General features: G+C 47.7%; 1 protein-coding gene across 1 annotated transcript in view; it reads left to right on the top strand.

Annotated features, from left to right (window-relative positions):
* The window catches only part of RP9 (RP9 pre-mRNA splicing factor), a 102,481-nt gene that overhangs the window by 43,140 nt on the left and 35,657 nt on the right, over positions 1-23,684 (top strand). The window contains exons 3-4 of the mRNA XM_086964800.1: positions 506-635; positions 22,908-22,999. Of these exons, the coding sequence (XP_086820926.1) occupies positions 506-635; positions 22,908-22,999 (222 nt within the window). The remainder of the gene's footprint in view (positions 1-505; positions 636-22,907; positions 23,000-23,684) is intronic.

Here is a 23,684-nt window from a genome sequence, read left to right as displayed (position 1 = left end):
CTCTTCTGGCTATCCATCATGCAGCATTGCCTCAGGAGGTTTCGGCCTTGCTCTTAAAATTGGAACTAATAATCACCACACATTTTCCATTCCACACCCCATAATTCTACAAAAAACATATAATTCCAAAACACAATTCCACTACACACCACATACATCCTCTTCACTGCATAACACATCTCTTAAAGACATTATCATTGACAATGCCAAAAGCTCTCAGATTGCCGAGACCTATTGGCTGTGCTGTTGCTTGTTATTTTTGTACCCTATGCTTGCAGTAAAAGAAATTAAATCAATATTCAGGCGTTAAGCTTAATATTAGCTTGTCAAGGCCAAACATGTTTACTTTGCCGATGTTGGTTTTAAAGTTAGAGCTTCCCTTTATAGGGTGTTGAAGAAAAAAAGAGGTAATATATGTCTTTAGAATTACCACTGTTTCCGGTTCTTCCCTTAAATTGCCTAGTGTACTTCTTTTGGACACCTTTTGTTCTTTGTTTTACCATAGGAGGATGAGACGAAGCCAGAAGATTGCATACCAGATGCGCCGGGCAATGAGCATGCCAGGCAATTTCTGGCCCATGCTCCTACCAAAGGATTATGGATGCCTTTAGGGAGAGAAGTCAAGGTCATGCAGTGTAAGTGTTTGTGTATTTACTGTGTACATATTTAAGCTATTACCGACAGGGTTCCTCAAATAAGGTAAAACTAAAAATATAATGGAGCTGAAAATCATATGCTAGCGTTATTTGATAATGGCATTCGAGCATTCCTGAGGAGTAGGCTCTCTAGAAATCAGAAGCAGCTAATTAGGGTCAGTCTGCTCCTGCTGGGAAGGGGCGGGTTTCTGTCGTGTACCATCTATCGTCAATGTCTCCTGCGTGTCTTAGTTTGCTGCACGGCCCCTCACTTCAGCGCCCGCGCTTGTTTAGTTAATTAATTTGCTGTTTTCTTCTGCGTGTTCTTCATTTTGACTCCTTCACTTTCAAGTGGCCTCTTTTCTGTTTTTTTGCCTTACTCGCTCTCTGCCTCAAAAACACATACTCCTATAAAATCCTAAATACAACCCCAACAAGTGACCATCGCTCTGTGGTCTGGATAGAGGGCAGTGGCTGAGTGTGCATGAATTAAGATTACTCGGTGTCCCAAACATCAACACTGCACATGCTTCGACCTGGCAGGTTCCACAGTCCAAACCCCACCGAACCCCCCAGCCTCAAATTTCAAATGAGGGGCACAGGTGGTGCTAGAGCCAGGCACGTCACACCAGGCTTGGTTCTGTTGTGATAAAAGGCAGGCACTTTAACCTAAACAAGCATTTGCAATGCAATAGGTCTCGCATTGACGCAAGTTTCAGCTATTGACATTGCAAATGACAATGCCTTTTTATTTTTGTTTTAAAAACATAAATAAAAGGCACTGTCATGTACAATGCCAATAGCTTAAACTCGCCTAAATACGAGACCTATTGTATTGCAAATGCTTGTTGGTAAACTCATGTTCAATGTAGCAGGCTCAAGTTGGTCATGGTCACACTTGTGAAGGCTGGTTGATTTATTTTGGAAAGTTATGCCAGATGCCATATGTCCGATTTGTCTATTATGAAACATTACAACAAAAAGGCGATAGGACTGATCTTTATTATGAAAAGTGTATGTTAAATTCAATAGGCCTGTTAAACGTGGATTGTTATTAAACCATGTTAAAGCCTGGTGATTGGTATATTGTTACAGGGAATCTCAGAGGTTTCTGTCAGTCCTCTTCTGCCATTTGTCTTTTTAAGTGTCATTTACATTCTGCTTCCATAGGTAACTGCCTGCAGCATGGGGCAGTGTGGATCAGCTCCCTTCAACCATTGTCTTCATTGCCCTCCGAGTGACTGCTTTTTGCCAGATCACCTTGCACATCTGTCTGTAAATAATTGTGCTTCAGTGTCGGGGCTGACTGGCCCCTTCTTTGGTTTTCTACTATTTTTCAATTCCTTCCTTTTTTAAATTAATTTGTTTGTTTTTAGAATATGCATACATTCAAAAATGAGGCATACAATGTCAAGAACCAGCCTGGCATGTGGAATAAAAAGCCTTTTTAGGGGCTCACTGATGCACCTGTCCTTAAACCAACAAAGAAGAGATTGGCACGGAAGCTGGAATATCAAAACAAAGAGTTTATTAATCACTCAGGAGTGGGACTACATCGATACAACACCCTCGGGCACTGTATGAGGCAGTACAGGGAGTACAGAAACCAGGGGTCTTTTATATACATTTGTTGCATAGTCAGCATGGGACCTAGGGGTGGTACAGGCACATACAAGAATAGTTATTGACTAACATGGGCATACAAATATGTCTTGGTCAGCAAAGTGGGAGGGGAGACATTTCTGCTTACATCAGTTAAAACAACCTGACAGTTACAGTCTAAGACAGATGCATTCTAGCAGCTACAGTCCTTTCTGAGCATGTGCTGTGCTCTGGTTCAGTACTGAAGGAGTTAATTATAGTTGATGACTCAAGCGAAATACAAGGGCAGGCAACAGTGAAGACGGGAGAAGCACATAGATGACTAAAATGGATACCACAAACAAATTGGCTTCAGTTTATGCTAACGATAATTTCTGCAGTTTCCACAGGCGATAGTGCAAGATTGAGATTAACTTCTCCTACATATCACGGTCCTGATGAATTGCCACCAGACCTGTTAGGGGCTCCTGTAGGCAAGAAATATGTCGACCTCATGCACCACACAGACCCTGTAGGATCATTATTAACAGACAGGGCTTTCAGTTTTTAGGTCTCACGCCTAGCGTTGCACTGCGCAAGACATTTAGTAGATGAAAAACGGGGATTTAGCACAGACCTAGGAATGGCAAACGCTCGTGCGCGTGCGATTTCTTTTGTGCTACCCCATTGGCCTTTGCATGCGTCTTTTTTATAAAAGACTGCACGCAATTGGCCAAAGGCGGGCGCGTTGCTCCGCCCAAGGCCTATTAGTGTCCATTACGCGCGCCATGTGGTTTAAATTATCGTGCCCAGACACGGACGCGATAATTGAAAGCACGTCTTGCTGTGGCGCGCGCACACCACTTGCGGGATTGTTCATTTTTGGGTCCATTTCTCAGAGAAGCAACGGAAGGAAAGAAGCGCTGACGTCTTGTTTTTGACTGGACTGATTTTTGGGTTGCAGTCCAGTTGTGGGTGAATTCAGCAGTTTCGGGGACAGATGTCTGGCACCGTTGTGGAGGAGGATCCGCTGCTGTTAGGATGGAGCGCTGAATTCGCTCTGGGGCACTTGGTGCTGGCAGAGAGGGCTGACCCGCTCGTGAATGGGTATTTGATGAAGTGAATGGCACTGGCAGGAAGACGTATTTGCCACCGACCATGGTGGTGGCGGGAGTATTTGTCGCTACAAGGTGGGGTATCTGGCACCGAGGAGGTGAGGTATTGGTCACATACAAAATGGATTTTTGGCATTGGCGGGAAGGGTCATTTGCGGCTGATAGGATGAAGTGTTCGGCACTGTTCTAGAGCAGTATTTGAAACTACTACTGAACTACTTGTTGTAACTGCCATCATGAAGAATGCAGCACTGCCATAAAATAGTATTACGTGCTGTTCAAAGAGAGTATTTGCTACTGTCAGAGAGCAGTGTTTATCACTCACTCAGTGAAGTCTTCGGGGCTGTCAGACTGAAATATTGGTGGCGGCAGGATGAAGCATTTGACTCTTCTGTCAACAGGTTTGAACGGGTGGCCCTTCCTCTCAATGACCCCCGACCCCCACTCTCCCAGGGCTGCCTGTCATTAGGTTGGAAAAGGTTGCCAATGACTTGACACCTTGGCAGCGTCAATTAATTAACAGGCCCATGCTGTCTCTCTCCCTGAGACAGAGACACCCCTCCACACATCCCTATTTTAACTGCACCATTTGTCAGTGATGAGCAGCCCCCATGTCGCTTGAACGAGATTACTGTAGGATCCCCGCCCTCCCGCCCTTAAGGGTTGGGTTGTCAGCCTTCCACGGACAAGGAGCAGCAGGAATAGGACAGGAGTCCTACAGATCACGACACTGCCCAGAAATAGCAACATCTGATTGAGCAGGGGTGTCAATCAATCTATCAATCAGTGCATTTATAGAGCGTGCTACTCACCCGGGAGAGTCTCAAGGCGCTGAAGGAGGAGGGGGAGGGGGGGGGATGCTGCTACTGCTCGAACAGCCAGGTCTTGAGGTGTTTCCTGAAGGTGAGATGGTCCTGGGTCAGTCGTAGGTGGGCTGGGAGGGAGTTCCATGTCTTGGCGGCCGGGTAGGAGAACGATCTTCCTCTGGTGGTGGTGGTAGTGTGACAAATTTGGCTTGGCAGCAGAGCTCGAGAAGCCTGTGGGGAAAGAACTGGCATTGAATGGGGCCCTCAGTGGGAACACAGGCCCGAATCCTCCAGGCGCGTGCTGGTATTATTCCTTGTTGAAAATGTAATGATCCTTCTTGGATCAATCAATGAAAAAATTGCGCACATGCGTAATGGTGCATGTGCACACGTCAGCACGCATGCACATGTTTACAAAATCACATGACTGCGTCATTACACCTAGTTTTTTAAACTTTTTTTTTCTTTTGCCATGCTGGGCCGAATATTTTGGATGCTGTACAGAACCATCAAAAGGAACCTTTGCGAAATTCTGTTTTACTTTTAAAGACAGTTAAAGTACGCTTGTACATAGTCAGATGGTGTATTTCAGGTGCATTTTAAGATGCTGTGATATTTGAGCCAAAAGGCACTGCAATCATCAGTTTAAATCCAGCCCAAGAAGGGTCACATTTGCACGTATTATTATTGGAGACAGGAAATTTCATTACAATTGATGATTACCGCTGTTCAGTTACCTTAATAGAAAAATCTGGAGCTGTTCGGGATATGGAAAAGCATAATCGGGTTATTATACTGACATTCTACAAGAAACGATCCCGTTGACCTTTTGCAATATGCCTTTGTCATCTGCAGAGAAGGTACAAATGGAATTTGTTGAAAAACAAGTTATTGCATCAGCCTAATATTCCCCGGGTTCTGACTGTCATTCATTCTAAACACAAATGATGACCTCACATCTCTTACAAAATAATGAATTAACAAAAGGCAGGAATGACAGCATACCGTCCTGTGCAATATTCTAGCTGTGCACATGGCAACGCTTACATTGAACATGTACTCAGTAATATTATTATATGACACTTGCAGCCATACATACATGATCACGTAGTGGTGTAATGCTGCAAAGAAAGGTATAGGTATTGTCCAGCTCATTTATACTCCTTTTATAGGCCTCTTAAGTAGGAAAGATTCAACTCCCGGGGACCAAGGCATGCCATATGTCCCAGGTGACCTAATAATGCCCTTTGTTTGCTTGTAAAATACACCTCTTGTATCACTGACCCATTTCTCCTGCCACTAAAGTGGTCCATAGTGTTAGGGTGTCAAATATAGTAGTAACAGGATGCCTGAGGACTGCTTGGCAGAGCTCTGAGTTACTTTTAAGCATGCAGAAATGCCACAAAAATGCAGCCTTCGCACAGTGGCAGTTAGCCTAGTGAGCTTTCTACTTCCTACGGTAAAGACTAAGAGATGCTACTTTGTCTGTGGTGGTCACCAACTCCCTCCCACTGACTCCCTTAAAAGCCACAAATGGCTAGCTTTGGTATGTAAGTGAGCTGTACAGGTCTTGGGGCACACTCTGAGGTCTTTTGGGATCTACTTGCGCAAGTCAGTCCTTTTCCTCTCTGCCGAATTTGTGCCTGCTGCTGTAGAAGGGGGTTATATATTGGTATTTGAGAACCTATGAGACTAATATGGCAAAGGAACACAGGTAAAAGTCAGGAAGTGAGTTTAGACTGAGTGAAAGGAAACTGTGTCTTGCTGTGGGGCTGATGAATAGTGCTATTAAGAACGAGAAAAAATGGCATGCTTAGCCTACTGCAGCCTTGTCATTTTAGGGGCTAAAGCACACTGAAACGTGTAAAGAAACTTTGCTTCCCAGAAATCCTTAATTTGTCTAATGATCCGTCTAACCCGGACTAAAGCTGTCCTGTGCAATCCTAGCCAAGTATTCTAAGCTATACCTATAAAAAAAAGAAATCTCTAAAATCTACAAAGTTCACAAACCTTTCAAAGCAAACCTAGAAGAAACCACGTTTAGTCCAGATCTGGCTGCTACCTCCCATTAAAAACAAGCATTTGCAATGCAATAGGTAGCGCATTATTAAAGGTTGTGCTATTGATGTTGCATTATTTAGCAATGGCAATAGCTCAAACTTTAATAATGCGAGACCTATTGCATTGCAAATGCTTGTTAGTTAGGCTAGTGCACCCTAGGAATAAAACTATTGAAAGGGGCAGCCCTAGACCTTTAAATTACACGGCACACTCGCAACACTACCCTGTCCACAAACACCCAACGGCTTTATCAATAAAAGATCTCCGCCAAAAAGCCCCTTTGTGGGTGCCCATCAGGCAATGCAGCGCCGGCCCGACGATGAGCAGGCCCACATAGCATCCTCTGGGGTGTGTGAGGGCACTTCTTTTTTTTTTTTTTGTACAGCACCTTATGTTTAATATACGGTTGTTACAATAAAGACAATCTGCAAAATGCTCGGCTCGCCAGTGAGCTATTTCGGCATGCCATCAGATGGTTAAAATAAATGCAAACTAAACCAAGAACTCCAGCCGGACATGACACAATGCGAACCTCTGGCTCCACACCAGGATAAAGTATTAAACAATATATTAAATGTCGTCTGTAAGCATCGCCAAGGGGGCAAATGGTGAACGCTGTGATTTGCAAACACCAGTTGACCTAATAGTAAATGTTGACATAGTGTATACATTGAGTGGGACAGACATCATCCATCATTCTCTAACCCTTTGCTAGTGTGCTTGTCAGCCTCTAGCAGATACATCTAAGCACTTGTAGTAGGGAGGCTCGGCTCTTTCCTCCTCACAGTCCCAGGCCCCTGCTGCTGCCTGCTCACCGCGTGTGGGCAGGCGAGCCATTCAAGGTGCTCTTCAAGCAGCTACAAATTTCTTTCGTCTTTAAAGAGCATGATCACTCAATGTACTCCCAGAACAACAAAGCCCCCAACAGGAACACAGTGAGACTGGTCTATTGTGTGTACTGGGACACCACAGAGGAAACAAGTTACATTGCCTAAAGTAAAAAAAAATAAAAACCAGCCATAGACTAGCAGTATGAAACGCGAAGGAATCCGGCGCGTGACTTCTTTTTAAAAATATTTTTATTGGTTTTTTACACTTACAACATATGACAAGTAACATGTAATCATCATCGCATATGTACATACAGGGGTGACAGCCCATGTGGTTTAGGTGCTGGTTATACAGTTTACTCGTAGAGCACATAAGCCTGAACGTCCCTGTATCTCTTCAATCCCACATATAACGTATACCATATATTCATTGGCGCTTTGTGCTAGGGATAACCATCAGGCTGGTCGGAGTGAAAGAAAATATATGCATGACTGGCCCCCTGTCCAACTGTCTACTCTGAAAGAAAAAGTGGGGGAAAGAGAGAAACGTTTAGGGGGGATGGGTGTCCTGCTCTAGTGGTTGGTGTGGAGGTGGGCCCTTTGCTTGTTTCTGGCTAGCACTTTCATGGGGGTTCGTAAGGGACTAGAAACTTGTCCAAGGATGCCCACATACCCCTGTTGGGTTTTCTCCATGGTGTGTTTCGTAAGGCTGTGATGTTGGCTCCTCTCACGTATGTCACCCAGTTGAGCCACCCCCTGAAGGTGGCTCTGGAGGTGTCTTTCTACTTGGTGAGTTCTATCTTGACTGCTGCCGTTAGCAGGAGATTTAGGAGGTTTCTGTCATGTTGCGTGTCAATATCAGATGTTATATAAGCAGTGGTGAGTGAGGCGAACTCTTCAAGTGTGCTGCCTAAGGCTTTATTTATGAAGGTAAATAATTTTTTCCCACTTTTTTTGACCTTTGTGCAGTGGAAGATGAGGTGTGCCGGGTCCCCCTGTTCTCTGTCACAGTTCCAACAGCGGTCATTTTCCCTTAGCTCCAGAGCAGCTAAGCGCACTGGGTTCCAGTAGGTCTTGTGCAAAAGCCAGAATTTTGTCTGAGCTAACACCGGGGAGATCATGTTTTTCGATGGGGACAACCAGAGGGTGTGTCTCTCCTGCTCGCTAAGTGCGGTGTCTAGATGTGATTCACAGTAGCTGGTTGACTTATCGTTAAGCTTGGAGGAGCTGGGGCAGAGTAGTTTGTATATGTGGGACACCTGGTGGCCCACTTTGTTCAGATTCTCCATATACTGAATGATTGAGGGTTTGTGTCTTGCTATTTTTGATTTGGTTGGAGCTGTTCTGATTTTGAGGAAGTTGTAGAGTTCAATATCTGGTAGGTTATGTCATTTTTTTAGCATGTTGAAGGTGTAGGGTCTTCCCCCATCCTTCAATTAGGCTGGGTATAAGATCCCTAGTCTTTTCCAAGCGTCTCAGGCTAGGGGTTTCCCCCTATATATTATCCTGGAGTTTGCCCACAGCAATTCCCAGGTAGAATTTTTAACGCTGTGTTCCAGTTTTTGATGTACCTTAAGGAGGGCCTATCTAGTGTTTTTAAGTATAGGGCTATTCTTTTGTGTCTGTTTGTTCACAGTGAGAAGTGTTATTGGGTTGCTATTGTTTAGTATGGCTTTCTCAATCCTAAACCAGACCGGCGTGTAACCCTGGGTAGGCAGGATCCAGTACATTCCCTGTCTCGCTATAAAAGCAGTCTGAAATGTTCTGAAATCTGCCAGGTTTAGACCTCCTACTTTCTTATCTAGTCTTAATTTTTCAGGCTTATCCTCGTTTTTTTTGTCTTGCCATAGGAACTGGTTTATCTTTTTGTCCGTTTTACGGTGGAATTCCTCTGTGAGTGTACGAGGGAGCATTCCCGCCAGGTAGTTGATCATCATCTTTATTGTGTCTATCCTCCCCCCACCATGTTATGAATTTGGGCGACAAGGATTCCAGGAGCCTTTTTATCTTTTCTAAGGTTAGTTTCTCATTTTGCACGAGTGTGGTTTTGAGATTTTTGCCGAATTGGATCCCTAGATACTTGATGAACCCGGGTTGCCAGACTAATCCTGAGTTGTCTAGTACCTCTCTGGTGGTGTGAACGTTAAGTGGCATGCATTACGATTTGTCTCTGTTTAGTTTGTCGCCAGAGTGGGCTGAGTATTTACCAATGGTGTTCATGAGGGCAGTGATAGAGGATGTGGGATTCTCTGTGATTATGAGGATGTCATCCGCATAAGCTGCAAGTTTGGCTATGTCCCAACATTTCTCTATTGGATACAATATTTTTGATCAGGGGTTCCAGCGCCAGTAAAAACAGCGCAGGGGACGGGGCACCCCTGTCTTGTCCCCCATTGAAGGGTGAATTGATCTGAGACTGCCCCATTGATAGCTATCTGCGCACTGGGGTTTGCGTACAGTGCCATCACCTTCCTCATATACTTGTCTCCCAGGTTGTTCGCCCGCATGCACTGTTATAGGAAGTGCCTGTTGAACGCTTTCTCTGCGTCAAGTGTGATTGCCATCCCCAGCATATCAGACTTTGAGGACTGTTCGAGAACATGGCACAGGAGTCTTGTGATATCATGAGACATATGTGTCTTCAGGAAGCCTACTTGTGAGTTGCTTATCAGTTGAGGGAGTACCATGTTGAGCCTTACAACTAGGATTTTGGCATAGATTTTGCAGTCTATGTTGATAAGTGAGATGGGCCTGTAGTTTTGGGGCCGTTGCGTGTCCTTGCCTTCTTTTGGGATAACTATTATATTTGCTTCGGTAATGGCTTTGACACCACTCCCTCCCCCGCAGTGGTTGAAGACTTTTTTCATAGTTGGGAGTAGGTGTGTTAGAAAGCTTTTATAGAAGGAGGCAGTGTATCCACCTGGACCCGGTGCCTTATTGTCTTTAAGAGACTTAAATACCATCTCAATTTCGGCTGCGCTTATCTTCTGTCCTAGTGTCAGTGCTTCCTCGTTCGTTATCTTGGGAAGGTTTAGTCTGTCCAGGTATTCGGTGCAACCATCCTGGTCTAGTGTTTCGTCCCTTTTGTAGAACCCCTGATAGAACTCCCCAAACGTACATAGGATGTCCATGTGCGTGTTGTTGTGTGAGTCAGTGATGGATGAGATGGTGTGTTGTCTTTGTTTGTGCTTCAGGTATGACGCTAAGATTTCCCCTGCTTTGTTTGCCTCGCATAGGTTAATCTGTTTGTATTTGTTTATCCACAGACCAGCCCATTCACTCAGGATCTTGTTGTATTCGTATTTTATTTTCGGCAACTCTTTTAAGGCGTTGTAATTCCTGGTGTCAATGATGTGGCTTGTTTCTAGGCTTTTGATGTCTTTTTCTAGTTGGTCTAGGTGTGTCTTAGCTTTCTTATTCTGTTTGGCTTTGATATCTATTAGTGTCCCTCTGACTGTCGCTTTAAGCGCTTCCCACAGAGTCTTGGGGTCCATGCCTGACGTGTCTTTATCTCTAATGTAGTCATTGATGGCTTGCTCTATTCTGATCTTGTCTTCTTGATTTGCCGTGACTTCATTGTTAAATCTCCACCTGCGGGTGAGGTTCTCGTTGTGTCACCCCGCCAGTTGTAGGCTGATACATGAGTGATCTGGATTGTTCTATGCTGCTATTTCCGAATGTTCTATTAAGTGGGTATGTGAGCCTGAGATTAGAATGTAGTCTATTCTACTATAGGAGTTGTGCGGAGTGGAGTAAAAGGTGTAGTCTCTGGTGTCGGGGTTTTGTAGTCGTCATAGGTCCTTCAGGTTAAATCTGTTGCATATGTTCTTTAGAATGCTGTGAGAGGCTAGAGGGAGGGCGTGGGCCTCCGATTGTCTGTCCAGGGTGTAGTCTAGTGCTAAGTTAAAGTCACCTGCCAGCACCGTCATGTCGTTTTGGGGGCTTGCTTCCAGTCTCTTCGAGACTCCCTCCCAGTATGCGGTGTCATCTATATTTGGGGCGTGTTCACTACTTGGATGGTTTTGTCCCCTCTTTTCAGTTGTGTTATTAGTAGTCTCCCTGCCTCATCATGTTGCTGAACTTCAATGGTTATCTTTGAGTTTTTATTTAGCAGCGTGATCACTCCTCGTTTCTTCCCTATCGCCGGTGAACAGGCTACCTGTCCTATCCATCTTGACCTGACTCTTGCTGCGTCCTCTAGGGAGAGCTTGATTTCTTGTAACAGTGTGACGTCCCCTTTGGTCTTATCTAGGTAGTCTAGGATATTTTACTTTTTGCCAGGTGGTTGAGGCCCTTCACATTGAAGGAGACTATCTTCAGGTTTGCTAGCAAGGAGGGACTGTTATTCTGTGACATAGCTTATAGTGTGTGAGTGTCGCGTTTCTTCTCCCTCTCCCCCCTGTGGGGGTTTTTGCTCCTGCCCTTTTGTTTTGCTAGTGTTTCCTGTTGTACTTTTCTTATCTTGCATAGTGCTCCCCCCCGCCCAATTTTTCTCCCCCACTCTAAGAAGCCCCCGTGGTTCTATCGCTATTGCAAATGAAAGCAAAATTATAGATGTAATCTGCTTATAGTCTCTCGTTCTCTTTATCTTGTGGCCTCCTGCTTGTCCTTGTATGTCCACTTTACAACGAACTGCAGGCGGGAAAATTTATAGTGTGCCCTGAAGCAATGTCTTGAGGTAGCTACGTTGTTTTTGTTTAGGGCTAAGGTGGGTTTTTGATCTGAGGTATATGCGGTTGCAGTCCTGGTTGAGACTTTGTCTCTCTGCTCCCCACCTGCTCACTCCACTCTTGGCTACGGTGATGCTCTTCTCTTGCTTGATCCAGGTTGCCTGGTATCCCTATCCTGTTGTGTCGGACCTTGTAGGTGTCTGGCCAGCTTTCTAGGTTTCTCGAAGACGTGCGTTCTTCCCTTGTTGGTGATTTTGAATTTCGTGGCGCCAACAAATGAGAACAAGATATTTTCTTTTCTTAGTTTGTCTCTCTGGGCTAGGAACCCCTTTCTTATGTCCACTGTGGTTTTTGAAAAGTCCTGAGTGAGTATTATCTTGTGGCTGTTCCATTGCATGTTTTGATTTTTCCTTGCTATTCTAAAGATAGCTTCTGTACGGTGTGACCACAGTGGTTTGCAGATGATTGGGCATGAGCCTGTCCTGTTTGACGCTTTGAAGGCTGGGACCCTATATGCCTTGTCTAGCTCGAAGGGTTGGTCCAGTTTGATGTTAGTGAGTTTGGGTATCAGCTCCTCTGAGGGCCATGCAGGACCCTGCTTTGTCTTCCTCTCCCTCCGGGACCCCCAGGATTCTTATATGACCCCTTCTGTTGCGATCATCCAGCACCGACGTCTGCCTCCGTAGTGTTGCAGTGGTCCTTATAAGGGCGTCTATGGCCTTGTTAGTTTGTTGGTCTCCATCCTCTGTCGCTGACTCTCTGCTCCACCACCGACAGTCTGTTGTTCGCCGCATGGATGTCGGCCCTGACCACCACAAGTTCTAGTTGTATTGCGTCCGTGGTCTGTTTTGTTGATTTGGCTAGGTCGTGTACATTGTGGCATTCATACCCTCTTTGCTTGATGGGGAGTCCCCTTGGTTCTTCTTCTGCTGTTGTTGTATTTTCCCCTCCTTCCCTGCCAACCAGTTGGCAGGCCTCTTTTCGTTTGAATTAGAATGAAACGTCTGTCCTTCTGTGCAGTGGGCCGATTCTTTTGCCTCTGGGTTGTCGTGGCTTGTGCCTCTTTATTGCTCCCAAGCAGGTCCTCCCAAAACGGAGCTTTCGTAGTGTGTTGTGTATATATTGTTTGCTTCTCTTTTATGTCTGGTCCCCTTCGGGTTCTTTTGCCCTTCTTGCTGGTCACAATGTCTCTGTGCTGACCTAGTTGCTCTTGTAGTTGCCACCTTTCTTACTCTGCGTCTTTTCGTTAAGAGCACGTTTTAATGCCCCATATTTGTGTGGAGCCTGAATCTTGTGTGCTCTTCGGCTTTTGGTTATGGTACTGCTGATCACCCAAGGGTCTTCGCTCTGCGCACATAAGTTTACCTCTGGGCTTAGCGCTGGTGTTAAATGAGCACTGCCCTTTTGTTCCTATTGTTTTTTCCGTTGTTCTTTGGTACATGGTGTGCTGGAGCGCTTGGTGTTTCCATGGGCTATGTTCACGTTAACCCACTTCTTCGAGACACCCTTGTGATTCTGCATTTGTTTTCTGCCGGTCCACACGCTCTCTTCGAGACACCCTTGTGATTCTGCATTTGTTTTCTGCCGGTCCACACGCTCTCTGGTAGCAGTTACCGCCCTCGGGTACCGCGCAACCCCTGCAGTGGTGTTGGTGGCTTTCGCGGTAATTAGCATGAGTGGCGGTTCAGTTTCCACCCTGACTCCACTGCCTTATTTGCTTTTGTCCGCCTGCCCCGCACTGAAACGATCGCACCTTTTGGTTTTGTTCTTTGTGACTCGCGCCTTCTCTTAAAATGGCGGCCCCCAGCAAGCTTGCGTGGTTTCGTTTCTGTGCCGGTCCGTGATGCGCTGCCACTCGCGGCTCTCAGGAGTTCAGGCGTGCAGGGGGAAGTTACGCGGGTTATACTGTGTATACGGCGGCGGACTGCGGCACTGTTTGTTTGGTACCGCCCACTTTACCAGCTCTTCTTTGTTTGGTGCTGCTCCCCCTTTCCTAAGATGGCGTCCCCCTATGTTAGTTGCAGTTTTGCTTTCCTCTCTTCGGTGCGGGTTACCCGCCTCGGTTTCGGGGGTGTAATGGGTGGGGGGGGGCAGCAGCGGGGGTAACAATTATCGCACTGACCTTCTTTGCCCCAGTTTCTTTGCTTGTCCAGAGCCCACAGCTTCTCGCCGTGTTAGTCGTCGGACACAGCATTCAGGGGGCAGGCGCCATGTTTGGGTCACAGAGTTCGGAGCTTCGGGCGGGCTTCGGTGTTTTTCTCCTCACTTCCTTGGTGGGCAGCGTCCCTTCACTGCCATTCTGCTTCTCTGCACCAGGCAAGCTGCCACATTGCCGTCCAAGCCGCGCCCTCCTGTGAGGGCACTTCTCAACAGACCTGAACACTCCCACACGGTAAACAGCATTTACAACAAATCTTTTACCCCGCAGGGAATCGCAACGCGGTCGTTACAACAACCGCGTTGTGATTCTGCATACCATTACTCCGTAAGCCGGAACAACGACTTGCGAAGGGGGGGGGCGGGGGGGAGGGGGGCAGGGGTGTTGGATTTAAAATCCAACACCTTCACTAGTGTCCACACAGACTGGAGTTGGAATAGTAAATTATACTATTCCAACTTCCAGCCCCCCCGCAAATCGTTGTTACGACTTTCGGAGTAATGGTATGCGGAATAACAACGTGGTCGTTGTAACAACCGCGTGGTGATTCCCTGCGGGGTAAAAGAATGCGGGATTTAAAGGTATATTCCTCCCACACACTTAGTAACTGCATACTGGCTTATCATATAGTTCATAGGTTCCAGTGAGTTTTATTCATACTCAAGAGACCTATAGCTAAGAAAAAATAAGAAAATTCTGAAAAAATATTCGTGGGGCAGTAATTTGAGGGTTGTAGTAAAAATAAATACATAAAATGATGCCTCATAAAAGACGTAAAAAAATGTTCAGTTTGTTAAATATGGTGAAACTTTTTCAGTAAAACATTTAAAACTAGAATATCAATAATAATACGATCAAGTACCGAATATTAGTATAGTGTACATTCAGGTGAGATGGAGACAGACCGAAATGAGGGTTTGGGAATTGACCCTGGAAAAAGATCCCCATAGACCGAAAACAGGGCATGGAAAGATTATGCTTTTGTAACAACTCCTAATTAAACAACCTACATTTTGATGTTAGAAAGAAATTGACTGGAGTGTTATCCCTTTTATGCTTGAAATATATATCGGCTGGTCTTTGAAGCTTTAATCTTTGTGTAAAATTTCAAAGGTAGACCTTTGGCATTTTCACACTGCAATCACTCAATGTAAGCAAATGTTGATTTTTCTAATTGATATGTTTATGTAAAGTATTCACAGTTTTGACAAAACTGCAGCCGATAGATCATTTTCTGTAGCAGTGGCATATCATCTGCTCTACTTTTTTTTTTTTCAAAACCAGTTTTATTAGAGGTTCAAGCAAATGCAGGCACAGCCCTCCACAGTCAGGAGGGGACTGTCATTAATAATCACAACAAAAGCAAAAGCAAGGCATAGCATCAAACCTCTCATATGAAGAAATTTCTATCAAAAAAAAGAAAGGGAACATACCGCCATCCACCACCCCCCAGAACGACCCCCAACTCCCAGCCACAACCCACCCCTTATCCCTCCCTAACCCCGTGCACGTGATCCTTAGACAACCAGGACAAAAGATGTACATAGATAGGGCCGGCCACCGGCCTAAGGCGTAGGGTCCATGTCGTGAGGCAATGCATCATCCATGTCCACAGGGGGATCGAGGGGGAGGCCCCTATAGTCCGCCCACCTTTTCCAAATTTTAAAATGTTTGCGGGGGCATCCCCGAGCCTCGAAAACAGGCTGCTCCAACCCCATAACGAAATCCAGGCCCGCCTTCCAGGCTCCAAGAGGAGGGGCGCGCTCACTTTTCCAGGCCTGCGCCAGGTCCCTCTTCGCCACCACCAGTCCCAGCAGCAGCAGGTGGCGCTTGTAGATGTTGCCCCCAATATTTTCCAGCACATGCAGAAGGCCCAGCCGAGGCGTACGCGGCAGTTCCCATCCCAGCACCTCAGACAAGCAATCCCAAACCCCGGCCCAAAACCGAGTCAGCCGCTCACAAGACCACACAGTATGAAAAAGGGTGCCTCTCTCCGAACCACACCGCAGACATTCAGGGTTTGCAATCAGGCCCGCCCGCCACAGTCGCTCCCTCGTAAAGTACGCGCGATGCAGATATTTGAATTGAATAAAGCGGGGATTCCAGTGCTTCGCGCCAATCATCCTCGTCCAATGGGCCAACATCGGCCTCCCACTGGGCCTTCAGCGCCGAAAGCGAAGGGGAGCAGTGTGTGACTAGGGAGCGGTAGATCTGAGAGACTTTTTTGGCACCCAGGTCGCCCATAAACAGCTTCGCTTCTATGGGACTGAAGTCCGGGAGCTGCTCCAGCCCCACCAGGCTAGGAGCAAGGGCATGTCGGAATTGGAGGTAGCGGAAGAACTGGGACCTGGGCATGCTGAATTCGGTGCTAAGCTCCTGAAAGGATTTAAGAGTGGTGCCGGAGAGGACATGCCCTAAGGACGAAACCCCGATTGCGTCCCACCCATCAAAGCCCTGCAGCGACGCCAGCGCCGGTAGCAGGCCATTGCGCCACAGCGGGGTCTCCGCCGTCAGTCTACCCCACCACCCCGTACGGTGAAGGGCCCTCCGCCAAACGGCAAACACTAGCTGGGTAACACGCGGGAGCGCTCGCCTCTTCCTGGCCGAGTAAAGCAGAGTGTGAATGGAGGCATCACCCATCAAAAGGTGTTCCAGGGCGTAGGCCGGATCGCCACGGTCCCCATACCACCACTCATTAAGCACCAGGAGATGGGAGGCCTGATAGTAGGACAGCATGTCCGCGGTAGCCAGGCCACCGCAGTAGGTAGAGAGGAAGCACGTCCGGAGCGCCACCCGAGAGGCACCCCCCGCCCACAAGAACCTTCCCAGCACCGAGTCGACACTGCGGAACCACTGCGGGTCAATCGGATAGGGGTGATTCTGCAGCTGGTAAAGAAGGCGGGGCAGAGCCACCATTTTGAAAATGGCCGACCGGCCATAGATGTTAAGGGGCATACGAGTCCATGTTTTGATGTCCAACTGGACCCGGTCCCAGACCGGCTGGATGTTCCGGCCCCATGCCTCCGTAGGCGAGGCGGAGAGGAAGACCCCCAAGTATTTTACACCTGCCACCGCCATCCGAAGGGACGCTGCCCATGGAAGGTCCTCTGCACCACCGCCCAACACCCATAGAGTCGATTTGCGCGGGTTAAGATAGAGGCCCGACACCTGGCCGAAGCCCTGCATTAGCTCCAGGACCCGGGGGCCCGTAATCCGAAGGTCGGTCATAAAGAACAGCACGTCATCCGCGTAAAGAGCAATGCGGTCTGTGTGGGTCGCACTCCAGATGAAGCCTCGATACAGCGCATCAGCGCGGACCCTGGCAGCCAGCGGTTCCATGGCCAGCGCGAACAGGTAGGGAGAGAGTGGACAACCCTGCCGCGTGCCCCGAGTTACCGGGAAGCGCGCCAAGGTCGCCCCCGAGATCCGCACCGAGGCAGTAACCTCCGTGTAAAGCAGGCGGATGTAGGAGACAAAGACCGGGCCGAAGTTCAGCAGTGGCAGAAGCGTGAACAGGAAGGTCCAGCTGACTGAGTCGAAAGCGCTGTCAATGTCGGCCAGCAATAACGCAGCCTGGTCCTCCGACACCCCAATAGCGTCAACCGCCGCTTGCGCCCGCCGTATGTTGTGCCGAGTCGCCCGGTGCGGCATAAAGCCGGCCTGATCAGGATGAACAAGGGCGGTGATGTGGGGAAGCAAGCGGTTCGCGAGTGCTTTGGCCAAGAGCTTGGCCTCAAAATTAATAAGAGAGATGGGGCGGTAGGAGTCGTGCCGGTCCGGGGGCCTCCCCGGCTTCTGGAACACAACGATCTCGGCATGTCGCCAATCCGGTGGGAGGCGGCCCTGCCCACGCGCCATCTCCAACGCACGCAAGTAATGCGGCCCGAGCTGCAGGTGGAACTTTCTATAAAACTCACTGGGGAAGCCACTCGGTCCAGGGGCTTTGCCCGCATTCAATTGACCCAGCGCATCTCCAAGCTCCTCTGCCGTCAGGGGGAGGTCAAGAGCATCATGCACCTCATCAGACACTGTAGCCGGGGGGACCGAGGCAAGATATTCAGCGATGGCAGCGGGAGCGACCTCCTCCCGGGAGGCGTACTGACACCTATAGTAATGCGCAAAGCTGGCAGCCAGCGCAGCCGGGTCCGTGATGGCAACACCCGCATCGTCCACCAGGCCAGGGAGCGTAAGGGGCTGCAGAGTTTGTTGACACAGCCGGTGAAGCATGGTACAAGACTTGTCGCCCCACTGATACACCCGGCTACGGGTGGCCAGCCACGCCTGTCGAGCCTCATTCAGTAGGACCGAGGAGTGCGTCTGTTGCGCCTGCAGGAGTTGCCTCAGTGTGAGGTCATCCGCCCGAGTTCTGTGGCGGGCCTCCAAATCCTCCACCCGCTCTGCCGCGGCGGCAATACCCTCCAACCGTGCCCGTCGAGCCGATGTGCACCAAGCCAGGTCGACACCTCGCAGAGTGGGTTTCATGGCCTCCCAGACTGTCACCGCATCCACCCCCACACCCAGGTTATCTTGCCAGTACTGGGCGATAGCGCCGCGAATATGCTGGGAGTAGTCAGGCCGCTGCAGATGCCACGTGGACATCCGCCAGCGGAAGGGTTGGCGCGGTTTATGCAGGTCTATCCGGACTGCGACCGGGGAATGGTCGGAGAGCCCGCGAGGCCGTATAACTGCCCCCTTCACCCTTGCAAGGTAGGCCCGTGGAATGAAGATGTAGTCCAGGCGCGAGAGGGAGCCATGAACCGCTGAGACGTACGTGTACTCGCGGCGCTCCGCATGCAAATGCCTCCAGACATCAGTCCAGCCTAGCACATCCAACATAGCGCCCAACCGCGTAGGAGGGGGGGCAGGCGCCACCCCTTGCCTCCGCTGCCGGTCCATAGCCACGTTCACAACATCATTCCAATCGCCGCCAATCACCGCCAAGGAATCAGGGAGGTCAGCCCATAGAGCGAGTATACGTTCGGCTAATGCCCATTGCAGAGGGGGGGGGAGCATACACACACCCAAACACCACCGGTTCCACACCCACTCTCCCTTGGATGAATACAAAGCGTCCCTGAGGGTCAAGCCACTGGCGCTCGTGCGTATACGCCAGGCGCCTATGAACAAGGATAGCCACCCCTCTAGAACCCCTGGCAAACCCAGCATGGAATACCTGGTGAAAACCAAAACGCTGGAGACTGAGGGCCTTCGAGCCAAGCATGTGTGTTTCCTGGAGCATGAGCACATCCACAAGATCTCTTTTGGCCCAGCGCAGGACCGCCCCCCGCTTGATCTTATCCAAGAGGCCCCGGACATTCCAGCTAAGAATATGCATAGTGGCGCTAGGAGGCGCCAATCGAGTTGCATCAGCCATCACCCCGACACAACAAACCCCACTGACCCCGGCCCAGAGCCCCGGTCCCAATCCACTTAGCAGCAGTATTCAGAGAGATCACGTGCACCCCAAGAAACAGTACCCCACTACCCTTACCCCCCACACTACCAGTCCCCCCAACACCCCAACAAGCCATCCTGGACCCCCCACCCCCACCCCAATACCTCAAAAAACAATGAAGTACCTGTCGCGGCATACGGTAGTTTAGGTGCCAAACGAAGCACCGAAAGGTAGGTATGCCAATGGATCCCACTCAACCCTTAAGGACTAACCAAGCACACACCCCAAAACAAGAACCTCCCCAACCCCAACAGCAGGAGGCAGCCCACGAAACATGCCCCCCCCCCTCCCCCCAAGTCAGCATCAGCAATAACAGTACAAATACAGTGCAATTGTCCACCAGAGTCCCAATGAGGCCCGTAATGGCCAAGCAATACTGCACCAGACCCGGCCTGGGCCGTTGAGCTGCAATCCGCCGTCACAGCAGGTGGCCCCAAACGAAAGGCAGCAATCAAGTGTCAGCCATGGGGAATCACGACCCCCCGCCGGATCGATCTGTCTCAGGCTGCGTGTCGCCCAAGAGAGGGTCTCGAGACAAGGATCGCCGCCTCGACCGGGACCTGCGGTGCCGCTTCCCGTTGGCACGCTGGTCGCCCCGCTCCTGGGAAGAGCTACGGGAGGCGCCGGAGTGGAGCCCCGGCTGAACATGAGGGCGAAGCCGGACCGCCTCATCGGTCCAAGCAAAGACGGCCTCTGGGGTATCGAAGAAGTGTGTCTTCGAGTTGAAGATGACCCGAAGGCGGGCCGGATCTGCTCTACTTTTTAAATCAGTTTTCCTATCTTTGCATCCCTGACATAATCTGTTCATATGTCCATACTGAAATCTCCCCTCTTTCTATCTTTCCCTCTCTCTCTTTCCTTAGTGCACAGGGTTTTAACCTGTAGAGCACGGACTCCAGGGAGTCAGCGTAGTCTGCTCAGGGAAGCCGCACCTGTTTAGAAATAATACTAACATAATAATAATAAAGTGTATAGAAATAAAGAAGCAAGTGTACAATTAAACATTTTAAAACCTTCTGTGAATGTGACAGTTTGTAATTGGAGGCTAAAAATTAAGTTAGTATCCTCAGATTGATTCATGGAAGCAATGCAAGTGCATGAAATAATATAGTGTGGATGATTAGTAGGCTTAATTTAATTTAGAAAAGCTCCAACCTTCCCATTTTTTTTTTTTTACATTTGTTCGTGAATTAAATTAAATATTAAAGCATTCAAATATCTGTTTGACGAATGCATGTTGGAAATTTTTTTTCTATATTGTTATGTGGTTCAAATGCTTAGGCCAGGATCCCCAGCTTCCACTAATTACTCAGTGGGGGTCCGCGGATTCTACTGACTCAGTGAGATTCCTGGGGTTTCAATAATGATTAAGTGGCGTTTCACAACCGTCAAAAGGTTAAGAACCTTTGCCTTAGTGTATCACTAAATATTAGTTTTATTATGTGCGGGGGTTGGGCACTTGTACCAAACGGCACAGGGTGTTTATGTTCCTCAAACGCCATCAAATCTCAATACCATGCCTCCAGGAATCGCACCTGGATGATAGCGGCGCATCTAGAGTAACTAAAATGTGGCGAGGTCTAACACACCGTTCCTCTTTCTCTAGATACGCTAGGGGCACAAAGATCTGGGTGGCCCCGGGCATACCATTCACCCCAATATACAGTGAATGTGATGTAAATGGTAGGTATGTCCTCTTGCGAGGCTCACTAAATGGCAGGAAAATTATCTTAAACACTTATGCACCAAACCCAGACGACCCTATGTTCTCCTCAGTCATTCAGGATCTACTGGCCAACAAATTAGGAGGCCCATTCATATGGATGGGTGACTTTAACTGTGTCCTTGACTCAGATCTGGATAGATATCCCCCATGGCCGAAACGAAACCCAGAAAGTCCCAGAAGCTTTCAGAAGTTATGCATGAGCTGGGGGCCCGCTTGGAGGGATGCTCACCCCACGCTTCCACTTTTTACATGCCATTCACTTGCATACAGAACGCACAACAGGCTAGATAGGGTCCTGGTCTCTGGTACATCTGTTTCCCGGGCGCTGAGGTGACCCACTTTGCATGTTTTTTGTCTGACCATGCACCAGTAAGTTGTTTGGTGAGGTGGGGATGTCCCATACCAAGGCAGAGGAGATGGAGATTTCTGCCGGACTTGCTCGAGGATAATGCAGGGAGGGCTGCCCTATCTATACCTAAATATAGAAATTCAAGTATGGACAAGTAATCACTCGGTGGTTACCACAGATAAGTGAATCTTTCCTCTGAGTATGAGCGGTTTTGAGTAATGTGTTCCATGGTAAGTATCTGCCATAGTCTGTGGAACCAAGATGCCGCTGGCGGGGGTTAGGGCTTCTTCCAGAACAGTTATATAAGCGGTTTGGCTACTCCAGTCATGTGTTGATTCGATGCACTGGTACAGACTACCTGGAGACAAAGTGGGGGGTGGGGCCATCAGGAGGGCAACTGAGTGGGAGGCCTTAAAGGTAGTAGCACGTGGGGATGGCATAGGCCTGGTGTGCGGGATGAGGAGGCAGTTCCTTGGCGAGCTCGATAGTGAGGAGAAAGCTCTTACCGACATAAGCGGGATGCCTGACAAATCCAGACATGGGCAAGAGGGAACGTGAGCAGCGCGAGCGCATTGCAGAAATGGTAAAAAAAGAGGAAGAGGCTCATTGCGATTTAAGGATTTGTTTCGGGATGTGAGAGGACATGAATTGGTTTTCGTTGAAAATAGGCTATCTCAAATGGAAGTTGGGAATTTTGGATATTTTGATAAGATCTGTCTTGGCTTTAGTGATGTTTGGTTTATTTCTCAATGGAGCTAATTACATTTGGAGCGGGAAGTACACACGTATGCATATTATATATAATGGCCCACCGTTATCGAGACCCCATCTTATATTACAGCAAATTACGTCGTCACATGGGTAAATATTAGTTACTGCGTCTTATTCTAGTGGCAAAATATCTACCAGGTAGTTAGAGGATTTAGACAGAGAGACTGCGTTGAATTAAATTTATATTTTCTAGGGGGGTGTGAAGTTGAGTAATATTTTTTTGAAAAGTTATGTGAAATTCCATAACAGTTTTGCAAAATTGCACTTTTGTATCAAAATGTGGAATGTTGGTATCTTACATCACTTGTTTTTTTACCTGTACACGCACCTAAAGTAAAAAGTCAGGCGGTACAGTCAAGTAACAGTTTCATGCACAAAATGTTTCTTGGTGAAACATTTTATATGCAAAGCAGTCTCCAATGTATCTTATGAACCTTTTGTTATGCGCTCGGGTATTTAAAAAAATAAATAACATGAAATTGCGTAGTACTAAATTTTGAGAAATTTCATATAACCGACTTTGAACATTGTGCAAATTTTGCTAATAGGGTTAAATTTGTAATTAATGAAATTGTATTGTTAGTGTGGTTAATCCAAGAATGTTTGCTTAGAAAAAAGTTCTATGCTTAGAACTTTGAGTTCCAAATTCGGAAGAAAATTCTATCAATACCTCAGTTTACATGTTTGCAGTTCTGTGATTTAAAGCTCTATTGTTTTAGTTTATAATATTTTCTCTTTTTTCTCTTATAGGTTGGAGATGTAAACAGTATGGTCACAGAACAGGAGATCGCGAATGCCCCTTTTTCACTAAAGGCAATCAGAAAATTGAACAATTCAGAGTGGTGAGAAAAATATTGTCCTTAGTTTCCAAATTTAACGCCCAAGTGGACAAGCCAATCATACAAGTTATTACGTGATAATAAAACCCATTCTTGCCAGGCAGAGTGGTGTATGTGCTGTAGGAAAGAACATCAACATTAAAACACAATACAACACCCCGTGGGAGTGGAAGGAAGGGTCAATGTCTTTGCCTTGCAAGTCGAGGAGTTAAGAGTGGGAAGAGTCCAGGTTCACTATCCGATATTCCGTGTTGGGGTCGACAAGTAAGATCTCAGTCAAAGAAATGCAACGCCCTAATGCTAGGTGGGTTAAAATATAGAAATTCAAGTATGGACAAGTAATCACTCGGTGGTTACCACAGATAAGTGAATCTTTCCTCTGAGTATGAGCGGTTTTGAGTAATGTGTTCCATGGTAAGTATCTGCCATAGTCTGTGGAACCAAGATGCCGCTGGCGGGGGTTAGGGCTTCTTCCAGAACAGTTATATAAGCGGTTTGGCTACTCCAGTCATGTGTTGATTCGATGCACTGTCTACATGTGTCATGGCTTCTAGAGCTATAGGTTTTAGCCCCAGGATCAAGGTTGCGAGATCAGCTGGCAAAGAATGTTGTAGTTTGCCTTGTATGTGACGAAGGATTTCTTTCTAGTATGTTTGGATTACCGAGCACAGCCAACAACTATGAAGGA

Source organism: Lissotriton vulgaris, chromosome 4_1 (genome assembly GCF_964263255.1).
Source record: "Lissotriton vulgaris chromosome 4_1, aLisVul1.2, whole genome shotgun sequence".
NCBI lineage: Eukaryota > Metazoa > Chordata > Amphibia > Caudata > Salamandridae > Lissotriton > Lissotriton vulgaris.
This window is presented reverse-complemented; position numbering and strand designations above follow the sequence as displayed.